Raw genomic sequence first — 12,831 nt, 5'->3', positions numbered from 1 at the left:
AGGCAGAGCTCAGCACCACCATGAAGATCTCAATGCTCTGCAGCTCCTCCGCTGCATCGAACCGGACAGACAGAGCTGCTGTAGTCACCCGACGCTCTGGTTTTCCTATCAGGCACTGCTGAAACCAAATATAGAAGCTGGAGTGCTCCAGGAAGGGATGTGCACGGCTGGAGAGCTAGCAGGATGGCTGCTGCCATCCAAGTAACAACAAAAATAATGCCAGTCTCGGGTCTTATCACTAAAACCTGCACAGCACAACACTATTTTAAGCCCATGTGATGATTAATCATTTACTTTCATCCTTGCACTTACGTACGGAATGTTTCAGATTATGCAGCAAATTGTCAGTGTATTTTAAATATATTTATGAATCTTTTATCACAAGGATTCCAAACACAGGAATAATGTGGTTAAGACTGTACTGAGGTAAGACTGCAAGGTACCCAAATCTCCTGCGAGCCCAGTGGTGGAGAAACAACCACTGATAACTGACTTCACAAGCTGCAGCTGGAGGGAAGCAGGACTGTGCACAGGGTGTCAGCTCAGACAGAGCACACAGCACCCGGCGATTACAGCACTGTGTGTGGAACAGGGAAAGCCTGGATGTTATCTCAGCTTTCAACAGGCTGTTCATAAGCCCACAGTCTTAAAAAACCAACAGAGCATGAAGCCATTGCTGTCCTGTTAACAGCATTCTTCTGTAAGGTGCTGTAAGGGTCTCTCAGAGTCACATTCCATAGCCCAATTATGAAACCATCTCGGCAATTTGACTCCAGGGACAACTGAACTTTTGCTCTCAGCCAAACGGGTCCCTCTGTCAAACAGGAGTAGAGAAACTATTCCTCTTGTGTATTCCTAAATTCACCAAGATGAATGAACATCCACCATAACATGACATTCCTGGTTGCAGTGTGTTCTCCAGCATCACACAGCCCTGTACCTAAAACTAGAATGGACAAAAGACATTTCTCACAGCAGAATGCAGTGCAGCCACATACATGTGTGCACAGTACAGCAAGCAACCTACCTCAATCTGTTTATCCTTGAAGATGTTGCTGATGCTTTTGTTAAAAGTTGCTCCAGAAAACATTGAGGTTATTGGATACGTCAAGTCTACAATAGTCTTAAACACTGAATTCATAACCTAAAAAGAAAAAAAAAACAAAAAACATTTCAAGTAATTCATACCATTCACATGCAAGTTGAGAGAGGGCACATTCCAGACTCTACAGCAGACGTGTGGGAAGCATTGCTACTGCTGTGCAAAAGTCATCAAGGGGACAGAAAAACAACTACAAATCCACGACCAATAAATCCCTGTACAGCATCATAAACGCACACCAAAAGGCACCAAGCTCTGCACTGGCTTGCAGTGAGGCTACAGAGGACTGTGCATTTGTCCCTTCTACCAGGAAATCCAAACTGGACTCCAACTCCATGGGCCCATTAACAAATACACACAAATGGTACAAATTATTTTAATAATAGAAATAAATTATTGATTATCTCCCTTCTGAGTTGAAGCTACAGTGTGTTTAGGATCTACCCTAATGTACACAATTTGCCTGCATGGAAAGGAAACCCATCCATCAGTAATACAGGTCAGATACAGATCCCATTGGTTTCCTCAAGCACTGCACACACCACTGTACCACAACAGTGGGCAGGCACTGGCAACTGTGTCTCTTCCAACACACATGCTGTAATTCAGCTCTCATGGTTTCCTCTTCCTTTTCTTCCCCTCCTCTCCATTTCAGATGTGGCACAACCACACACTAACCTACAGATGAAATGATTTCAACGCAATTGATAACCCAACCAGCATTATGGCCACATCACTCCTGTAACCATGCTATGGAACTCAGCATCTGATAAAGCCCAACGAAATGCTGTGTCTGAACACACACCAGATTCAGTTAACACACAACTGAAGACAAAAACAAACCACGAGGAATCCCCCAGGCTGGATGTGGCTCTGGGCAGCCTGGGCTGCTGGTTAGCAACCCTGCACATAGCAGGGGCTTGGAACTGGATGACCACTGTCCTCCTTTTCAACCCAGGCCATTCTATGATTCTATGAATTTACTCTTTTATAATCAAATAAGGCCTCACTAGAAAAAATAAACATTTATATTAGATGAAATATTTTATCCTCCAAGTTGCTCTGCAGTTTAACAAACATTGGCAGACATGGGCAGCATACACAGCTAGACCCCCACAGCATGAAGAAGCCTCTAAAAACCTGCATCTATTTAAAGCTCTGCAATCAACGTCTGGTGCTTGCTTTATTCTAGCAGTGATGTGAAGGATTAGCCCACATTGCTGTGCCCAGCTGCTTTTAAGCATATATGATCTATCTACCCAGAGGAAACACAGCCATGCACAATAAAGGGGAAAAAGAATCTGGAAAAGCAAGTACACAAAGAGAAGATGTGGGAGAAGCTGAGAGCCTCAGCACGGGGCCAAGGAGCAACCCGTTAGCATTGCTCACACAGGGGGATGACAGGGTGCATCCAAACTGCACGTCCCACCCCAGCCTAAGGGTCACGTGGAATTGGATTGGTACTTAAAATGGGGATTTGGCCTCTGGTGGTGCTCAGAGCATTGAGTTCCAGGAAAGAAGAATTTGCAAAAACTCCATTATTTAATACCGAAGAAGGGTGTCTCCAAAGGGTGCAGCACACAGCAGGCTATCCTTGTTGCAAATGACCTATATATGGCACAGTCTCTATATTTTACCTGCAGTTAAGGCTTGCAGTAATTTTGTACATGAACAAAAGCTTTCTAATTAACGACTATTTCTTAATATTCTCACAAATGAGAGCTGCTGCTGCCATCCACCCCCCTCTGCCACCTGAGAACAGCTGCACCCACTGCACCGACCATCCTCCAGATGAACACAGCCCTTTGGAACGGCTCCCACTGGGAGGGACTTTTAAAAGCTCCCCCATAGGTAAGGAATTTCAGCAAGGGAGAGACAGGGAAAGAGTGGAACAACAAGAAACAGGTGAGAATAGGCAAAAAGACTGTGACCTCTGCCTAGTTTGCTCTTTGGTGCAGGATGGTTACAAACTGGTGTCCATACCAGGGTAACCCCAGGGCTTTTTTTTTCACTCAGATATTAAAAAAAAAACAAACAAAAAAAAAACAAACAAAAAAAAAAACAAGGGTATGGGAAAAATTTGTTGCAAGTAATACAATTAAAAGCAGGAGCAGAAAAATTATCACAGAATCATAGAATGGCCGGGTTGCAAAGGAGCACAGTGCTCACCCAGTGCCAACCCCTGCTGTGTGCAGGTCGCCAACACCAGACCAGGCTGCCCAGAGCCACATCCAGCCTGGCCTTGAATGCCTGCAGGGATGGGGCATCCACAGCCTCCTTGGGCAACCTGTGCCAGTGTAAAAACATTTTAAACTACAACAGCAGGAATCCAGAATTTCATGTCACCCCTCTTCATGGTTGGGCTGCATGCTGTCAGTGAAACAAGTGATGGAATGCACAAAACAAGTAAGTTAAGAGACAAGGGAACGTTACTCACACAAATAGTGAGAGAGATTCATCCCAAGGGCAGAAAGAGACAAAGAGGAAGCTCAGATTTAAAGGTGAACTATTAAAAAATTTAAAGAGATAATAAACCCAAATGGAGCATTTTGAAGCCATAGCCAGCTGGGAGTGCAGCAAAGGAGACAGGAGGAAAGGGAATGAGTTCCAGGTGAGATGCTCTGATGCTGTGACATTACTGTGCCACCTGCACAACCATTAGCTGGCAAAAAGCTGCAGGCAGCTGCAGGATGGGTTAACAACACCTTTCAAAGTGATTGGTTCTGGATTCTGTGTGCAACCCAGGATCTGAATTTCCCAAATGATGATGCTTCGTTTGGGGTTAATTTCAGCACCCCAGGTAATACAATCCAAATGGTAAAGATGAGCTGTCACAGCTATAGGTATGTGGAAAACAGATTCCTCCTGCTCCTCTTACTACAACAAATCTAAGATTTAACAACAACAGAAAAGCAACTTATATTTCTGCTTTTTATCAGCAGTCTGGAACATAGAATTCCACCTGAAAGGCAATCACAGAGGGAACGATGGTCAGCTGAGAAAGGGAAAAGCAGTCTGTCCTGATTTAGATTTTGCAAGCAGACAAACCCAGTGAGTAAAACCTTCACCACCAGTCGATAACACTTAAGATGCTGTTAAAAAGCAACAAACCCCTGTGGGGCCCAGGCTCTCCTCCAGCCCCTCCTGCACACAGCCAGTGCACATCCTCTAACTTTTCAGCCCTGTTTAAAGGACAAAATGTGCTCATTTATTTACATAAAATGTATAACTAAGTTCTTATTTCTTCAGGGATCTCTGTGCACATGAGGTTGCTTTAGCCTCTGGTACATTTTGTTGCGATGAATCAGGACTACGCCTCAGCAACCAACACTCCCTTCACCTTTTTTTGACCCCTCTGGCCAGGAGGTATCTTTCCCATAATATTCTGCCTGCTCTTCCTGCCAACTGAGCTCAGCGTTTGCCTTCTCATCTAATGCTCTGCCTTTGTTTGCATGGACCCATCCTTGTAGCTGCTGTTATGCGCAGGAAGAACTGGCACACAAAGTAACTCAGGGTAGCACGCAAAGGAATTCACAAAAGACAAATAAAAACCACCCAATGTTTGGGTTGGAGGCGCCCTCACAGCCCCCAGCCCCACCCTGGTGCCTCTGAATGGAATCCCTTCCTTCCTCCACGTCATCTGCACACTGCTGAGGATGCCTTCGATCCCACTGCCTGTACCACTGATCAAGACGCTGCAGAGCACCAGTCCCAAGGTGGACCCCAGGGGGACACTGCTGCACCCCCTCCTCATGCTTCACCCTGACTCCCAGCAGCAGTCCCACGCCAAATCCGCCCCATGTGGCGCTGCATCCATCCCCTCCCAGCCATGCATACTGCCTTCAACCTGGCCTGCATCCCTCCTTCCCGTGCCAGCTGCTGGAGGAACAGCTCCAGGGCTGGGCTGGCCACAAAGCAGCATGGCAAAAGGTTAAAAAAAAAAGTGATTAAATTTGGCCTGGTCAGCTCATCGTACAGTTGCAACCTCAGGAAGCCCAGCTTACATCAATGTGAGCTGTCGTGCAAGCACAGCCTCAGCCCACAGACAGCAAACGGCTGCAGGATCCTACCCAGCAATTCTTAACACTGTTCTCATTGCTGGAAGCTTTTAACTGCAGATTCCTATAATCCTGTTCCTTTCCACAACAGAATATTCCATTCTTTATGAAATATGAATATGTTGAAATATCCTCCTGTAAAAAAAAAAAAATAAATAAACCCCCAGCACTCTGTTAACATGAAAGCTTTGTCTGCCTGTTTGTTTAGTTTTAGTCCTGCTGCTTAAAAAAAGAGACAGAAGGAAAACAGAGGCACTATACAGCAACCAACCTGACTGCTGCTTCTCAGCCCCCTCTGTGACAGCACAAATAAAGTCATTTCTTTGCTGCTTCATTAGGTGCAGAAAACACGTCTGGTTAAAAAATTCCCTTCTCCCAGCCCCAAAGTGCAGTACTACAGATCTGCCCATTTCTAAAAATACCAGGGAAGAGAAATGACTGCAGGACAAATACCAGCATTTGTTTTGATGGTGTAAAAAAAAGAAGAAAGCCAACGAGAGTTACCTAATCCATCACAACGGAGACATCTCAAATCCCCCCCTGGGCTGCGGCCTCTCTGCCGTGAGGTTCGACACACACAGAGCCCAGCAATAATCACCAGCAAAAGCTCGCAGGCTGCACAGCACAGAAGCAGCACTGGAGCAGCACGCAGTGCTGGGGTCCCTCCTCAAAGCCCCCCTGCAGAGCAGCACTGCTCAGCTGCCAATAAGGGAAGCAGCCCCTTCTCTGCCTGCTCATTTCTGGATATTGTGTGTGTGCTCTGCAGATCTGCCCTGCTCCCGTAGGGTGCTGGGGACAGCAGTTGCTCTCCTCACTTAACCTACAGCTGCTGCATCACAATGCAATCGGGAATAATTCCCCCTGTACTCTGCTCTTGTGAGGCTCCATCTGCAGCACTGCATCCAGGTCTGGAGCCCCCAGTACAAGAAAGACAGGGAGCTGTTGGAGAGGGTCCAGAGGAGCCACAAAGATGAGCAGGGGGCTGCAGCACCTCCACTACAAAGACAGGCTGAGGGAGCTGGGCTTGTTCAGCCTGGAGAAAAGAAGGCTGGAGGGTGACCTCATTGCAGCCTGCAGTACCTAAAGGGAGCCTACAAACAGGAGGGGAATCAACTCTTTGAAAGGGGAGATAACAGCAGGACAAGGGGAAATGGTTTGAAGCTGAGGGAGGGAAGATTGAGGTTGGATGTCAGGGGGAAGTTCTTTAGAGAGAGAGTGGTGAGGTGCTGGAACAGCTGCCCAGAGAGGCTGTGATGCCCCGTCCATCCCTTGAGGTGTTCAAGGCCAGGCTGGATGGGGCCCTGGGCAGCCTGGGCTGCTGTGAAATGTGGAGGTTGGTGGCCGTGTGTGTGGCAGGGGGTTGGAGCTTCGTGATCCTTGAGGTCCCTTCCAACCCTGGCCATTCTGTGATTCTGTGAATAACTCACAAAAGCCACTGGCAAAAAATAACAATACCTATATATTTAATACCTCAAACTACGTTGTAAATGAGCTGTGATCTGAGCTCAGGGAGGGGGGCTGCACTGCTTTCTTCACTGTAGCACACGAACACTTTCCTGGCTGGAGCTCAGAGCAGGCAGCCAGCAGGGAGAAGGCTTCCAGCAGAGCGGGCTGTTCTGTTCTCAAGCCCTTCTGTAATTTCTGGTTTAAACACAGACCTGACAGCACAATCATACAAACCTGAAGGAAATCCATTCTTCATTAATAATGAGAAATACTTGCTCTAACAGAGGACATTAACCTTAATACAGGTTTCAAGGGACAAACACCTGAACGGCCGGAAAGCACCGCTGGGCCAAAGCCTGTCCTTCTCTTTGCAAACCTTCTTTCAGCTTTGCAATTTGTTTCGAAGTCCATCAATAGCAGAAATTTCTTCATTTCACCATTTCTGGTAAAAGCAAATGTGATCACAGCCGAGGCCAGCGAGTGCTGGAGCTGCAATAATGGAAGTGCCACAGAAGCCCATGGCTGAGATGCCCACACAGCAGCACTGCCTCCCCACACACAGGACAGACCTGGCACGTCAGGCAAGCCGATCATCCCTTGGACAAGTGCATGGAGGAAAATTCCAGCACTCCGACCTGACCATTAAGCATAAGGGCAGCTGAGAGAAGTGTGTGAGCCACAGACTGCTGGAGGCAGGGAGAGTCATTGCAGGGCGATCTCACTGCTGCTCTGATGCTCAGGAAATAAAGACCACAAGGTTAAAATGCTCTGAAACAATTCAGTACCACTGGTTTGAATATCCTTAATCTCAAGCCTCCTCCGCATCGCACAGCCTTCTGATTGCAGCAAACTGCTCTGTGTCACAGCTGATGTTTCAGGCACTTCCCAGCACAGGCAGCTCTGCAGCACAGCACAGGAGCTGCACTCCCCCAGTGACAGAGGTGAACTGCCCAGCTCCCACGGCCACCCTCCCACTGGCATTGCACAAACATGCACAGTTCCCAGTGTGTATTGCAGTGCCACAGAGCAGCTAGCTTACAAGGTACGTGGTGTCTTACAGCTATACAGCAATTCTGCTTCACTCCATAGCTTGGAAGGTACCTAGAAGAGGCAAACAGTACTGATGCACAAGCAATGCCTCCTTGTTCAGCCTAAAACTCAAGATTCAAGCAGACCCAGAGCTCAATGCGATTTAAGAATTGCCTTTCAAAAAGGAAACCAACATTAAAATGTGATTTTCATATAAACAATGCAAAATCTGAACAGTACTGTAACTAGCAAACTTCAGAAACATTGCTAGATGTTCACTACTCAAATTCAACCAGTGCAACCTGGTGCTAGTATCCTCTTTCCCCAACATTCCACGATAAATTCACTCACAGATGTCACTGTTTCAAAGAACCTCCCAAACCTTCATTTTACAACGAATATATGGCTTTGTTTGTAATAAGTATCAACTTCAAGCAGTTCTCCTGCAGCAGAGCATCACCACTCCAGAACTCTAAGGCTACAACATGAATCACACGTTTTGCATTTAGTGAAGAGAAGGATTACCTCTGTCAATCAGTTCCACTGAAAAATGACAGCATGTGAGAACGAAAGAGAGAAAATTATACAAAAGAAAAAACATTTGTTGAAAGTTGGAAACAGATTCCAGCACATCAAATAAAGACAAAACAGAAATCAGTGCATGCTGACACACTTGAACAATATCGTTCTGCGTTCGTATCTTAGCAGGGAGGCTGCACAGAGCAAAACCAAGTACGTGGATGCTGCTCTCCTCAAGGAACTCCTGGGGCTGCAGCACAACAGGGAGCGACCTTTGGACTTCACTCTCTCCCTGCCAGGCCTTTGGGCACACAGATGCAGACGGCTGCACTGCCTCGAATGGCTGCTGCCTACCAATGCTCGTGTTTAAGCTCTCATCTGAGAAGGGAAATGCAACATTTGGAGTTCTCACCATGGCCCACTGCCTGGCTTTGATCCTCATCCGATTGTAGTTGCGTTCTTCTGAGTACAGAGCACTCATGAAGGCACCGATGGATGTTCCTCCAATCATATCCACGGGGATGCCAGCTTCAATCAGCGCCCTGATAACCCCGACCTGGGAGCACCCCCTGTGCCAAGGACAAAAAGAGACATTATCAGACAAACAGCCATTGAGAAACCATGGACATATAAACGTTGCCTTCTAAAGGAGCTCAAATGTACACCAGCTGAACTGCCATTCCACTGCTAAACAAGAGCCAAATACAGAAAAAGCAGAATGGCAGTAGAAGGCTTCAAAAAAGTCTCCCTGATTTCAGTGTGAAGGACAGCGACACGGGAACAACAACCATGGGGGAAGAGTCAGCATGGCTTCAAGGGAGAGCATCCAACATCCACCAGCGTTGTTCTGGAGCACTCGGGGATGGGTGCATTCCAGGGACCTTTGGGAAAGAAGAATCACTGGAAGAATCAAGAACCTCAGCCAGACTGTGATGATGGGATGGCTCAGCACATGGACTAATCATGAATTTGAAGATGGAAAGCAGAGCAAATGGAGACAAGTTGTTATCAGAAAGAAGCAATTTCATTCAGCACACACACAAGGGGCAGATGAGGAGGCAGTGTTTGAGGACGATACCAATTCCCTTGGGACAGTAAATCTAAAATCCTCCTTGATGTCAACAGAGGCAGAAGGATCTTAGAGCAACGATGGAGCCTGGTGATAGAACAGATGAACTTCGATAGGATAAGAAGTAAAAACAGCAAAGCATCTCCAAGCAGGGAGACATGGGGCTACCTGGTAAGGTCACTGCATGGAAAGGCTGGCGTTACGGGAAGGATTTACACAGACACATAACACAAACTGGGGAACCCGCTGTGCCCACATGCCAAAGGAGTCAAATCACAAATGGGTTTAAATGCAGACTGCATGGATCGGAGCTATGGGGCTGTCAGCAACTAAGCATAGAAAGTCTTGGTGCTTGTGCAGGTAAAGCCAACACACCAGCTCACTCAGCTCACCTGCATGGACTCTTTGCAGCCTCAGCCACACAGCTGCACAAACTTCCTTTCCCCACCTTCATCCCATTTTTCCGCTCCCCCGCAGCTCGCTCTATTTCCGTCCTTTCTCCCTTTGCTGTTTACATCCCACAGATACTTGCTAACAGCTGCCAAGTCCACTGTAGGTGTCATTTGGCCAAGCTATGCCGAACACGTTCTTTCCATCCAAAATAAATCCCCTTCAGCTGCTGAAAAGCTTTGAGGCAAGTTCTCAGTTGTACCAGTGTAAATGACTTCAGTGACAGATCTGCACTGGTGTAAAGCAGGAGCTGAGAGTAACTCAACTTGTTTTCCTCTCTGAATTCTCCTGCTGCTTTCCTATTGTTTCTTCTCATAGGTTGGAAGTGACCTCAGCTCCAACCCCTGCTGTGGGCTGGCTGCCCCCCATCAGTTCAGGCTGCCCAGGATCCCACCCGACCCGGCCTCGAATGCCTCCAGGGATGGGGGATATTCTGATGCTGACACTATGCTGAGGAGCAGCCCTTATGCCACCAAACCTGCTTCTGGAGAGTGCCTGCATCGCATGGATTCATTTCCACACATTCATCACTATAAAGCATTTCCTGCTCAGAGCGTGATTTTAAGCTGGCCAGGACTAGCTTCACCATGGATTGCCTCCCTTGAACCTTTCCCAAAATAGGATCTCCTCATCTACACATTCACGCATTCAGAAAATGAGGAGTTTGATGTGATCACACTGGGTTTGGTTTTATTTCACTGTATGGATGCCCTTGAACGAATCACAAAAGATTACTGCTGCTTATAATGGCAAATATCACCTCCCCGCCTTGTATGAGCAAAGTCCCTGGGGAGATTTTCACCTCCTGGCCAAGCGTGCAACAGTTCCTCATCTCCAAAACATGGATGGTTTCGATGCACTGACCAATAAGACAGAAATGAAAGCACTGAAAGGAATCTCTTACTGACTTGTCCTGGTTATTGGCTTTGGGTTTATTTAGCCTAGAGAAGGCTCCAGGGAGACCTCACAGCAGCCTTTCAGTACCTGAAGGTAGCTTACAGGCAGGAGGAAGACCAATTTTTTACACAGTGATAGGACAAAGGGGAATGGCTTTAAGCTAACAGAGGGGAGATTTAGGTGAGATGTGAGGAAGAAATTTTTAACTCAGAGGGCCATGAGGCAGTGGAATGGGCTGCCCAGAGCTATGGGTGCTCCACTTCTGGAAGCACTTAAGGCCAGGCTGGATGGCATCCTGGGCAGCCCGACCTGGTGGTTGGAAACCCTGCTACAGGCCTTAGGCAGGGCAATTGGAACTGGATGATCCTTCAAGGTCCCTCCAACCAAAGCCATTCTATGACTCTATGACTGCTTACACAAGGTTGCAAAGCTGGTGCCTTCAGCTCCAGCATCCTGAACAGCTTTAAGATGAAACGTGCTTGTGTAAACTCAGACACTTCAGAAAAGTGAGCACGTTTGAACCCACTCCATTTCTCTGCGTACCTCCAGCCTGCTGAAAGATGACTTCCTAAATGTTTCTCCCCCTCGTTGCTCCTTTAGGCCACCACTTCAACAACAACAACACTACACACAACTCTGCACCAACCTGTCACAGTTGGAGCCTTTCTTGTCCTCTTCTCCCCAGCTTACAGCACCCACAAACACAGGCACACTGCCATAGGAAGCAGCATTCCTGGACAGGAGCCGTGCCAGGCTGCACACAGCCCTCTTAGTGACATCCCACCACTGCCTCACACACAGCCACAGCAACTGGAGAAGGAAGGAAATTCAGGAGCTACATCCCTGCTAACAGCCTGGGTACTGGGCAGAAGAAACAAGGATCACGTGCTTCTTGTAATAGCAGGCACAATTTCACAGGGGATTTGTCCTGTTTCAGGGCGACGTGTGAAGATACAAGTGTTTGGCACACGCAGTACAGAGGAAGGTTGCTCGTGGTGATGCTGTACGGATGCAGCAACGCCAGAGCACAAAGAGGAATAGAGAAAGGGGCCGGGAAATCTCTGGACAGGAGCCCAGCATCTTGGGAATGGAGATCAGAAGGAAGAGTGGAGTCCAGCTGGAAATGGGGAGGGAGATCAGATGGGGAAATGCATGCTATGCTGATGCCTGGTGCTGGGGTTAAGGACAAGGACTCCTGGCACCAAAGACGAATGACCTAAAGATGACTTTCAAATAACATGCAACAGAACCCAAAGAATTGCCTAGCACTCCAGAAAAGCTCAATCTATATATAAACAAAAACTCTTTTCTCTCATGTGGCACTCCAGGCTTGGCTAGCTCGTGCCCTTCACTGAGAGCAGAAATGGCAACCACCAGCTCAAGGAGGAACTGAAACAGGACCCTGCTCTGCTGTCACTGCCATTACTGCCCTGCAACCTCACCTGAGCAAGGCAAATTAGGGACTGCTCTCTGCATCCATTCTCCTCTTCTGCCACTTACTGCACTACTAGCCAAACTCATCCTAAATGTGCTTAAGAAGCCTCCAAAAGGTGTCCCATACTTCCTAAATCCCAAGCACCCCTTTTTCTTTCCGGTTAATAATTACAATGATTAACAAATCGTTAATTATTAATTATTAATCGTAATAATTAAACGATCACAAAGCAAGGAGAGAATCTGGGGGCTGAAGACATGCTCTGTTGAACAAGGCAAGGCAATCAGAGCACAGTCCTTCTGGCAGGAGCTCTTGCAGCAAAATAGCTGCTCCTGAAAAAAGCCCCTGCTTTCATCTCCTGGGGAAATGCTGCTGGCATGTAACTCCGCTGCATGGAGGCCAGAGCTCAACTGATAAAAGAAAAATTCTTTCAAGAGCAGTGATGTGCCTGCTCTGTGTCTGCTGCCAGAGCTCCCATTAGATACAACCCACTGACAAAGGCAGCAAATGCAGCAGCACATTTCAGAGCACGCTGTCTGTAGGAATACAAGCTGTTCTCCACGCTCAGGTCAGGGAGCTGAAAAAAATACGATCAGTTCTTAACAGAGATGGTGCACCAATATTCCTTCTCACCAACAACACGTAACAGTTCCACGAGCACGCAGAACTGTCATTTTCTGAGCACGACTGTGGTGAAGCTGCAGAAGTGATCGCGCTGCCCCGACCTGCACTGCAGGTACAGACAGGAGAGCAAGCAGCTCAGGTCTCACAGGGCTTCCACTTCAGTCTGAGAAACAAAGCAAGTCTTCTGCATGGTGGAGGAGCA

General features: G+C 47.4%; 1 protein-coding gene across 2 annotated transcripts in view; it reads right to left on the bottom strand.

Annotated features, from left to right (window-relative positions):
• Positions 1 to 12,831, bottom strand: part of PNPLA7 (patatin like phospholipase domain containing 7) — a 116,295-nt gene that overhangs the window by 23,262 nt on the left and 80,202 nt on the right. For both annotated transcript variants that reach the window (XM_042830550.1, XM_042830551.1), the window contains exons 27-28: positions 8,567 to 8,723; positions 1,028 to 1,144 (exon numbers count right to left, since the gene is read on the bottom strand). In XM_042830550.1, coding sequence (XP_042686484.1) covers positions 1,028 to 1,144; positions 8,567 to 8,723 — 274 coding nt within the window. The remainder of the gene's footprint in view (positions 1 to 1,027; positions 1,145 to 8,566; positions 8,724 to 12,831) is intronic.

Source organism: Centrocercus urophasianus, unplaced genomic scaffold, assembly GCF_019232065.1.
Source record: "Centrocercus urophasianus isolate 14NV4802_14NV808 unplaced genomic scaffold, USGS_Curo_1.0 seq_34, whole genome shotgun sequence".
Lineage (NCBI taxonomy): Eukaryota > Metazoa > Chordata > Aves > Galliformes > Phasianidae > Centrocercus > Centrocercus urophasianus.
Note: the sequence above shows the minus strand (reverse complement) of the source record. Positions and strands in the feature narration are given on the sequence as shown.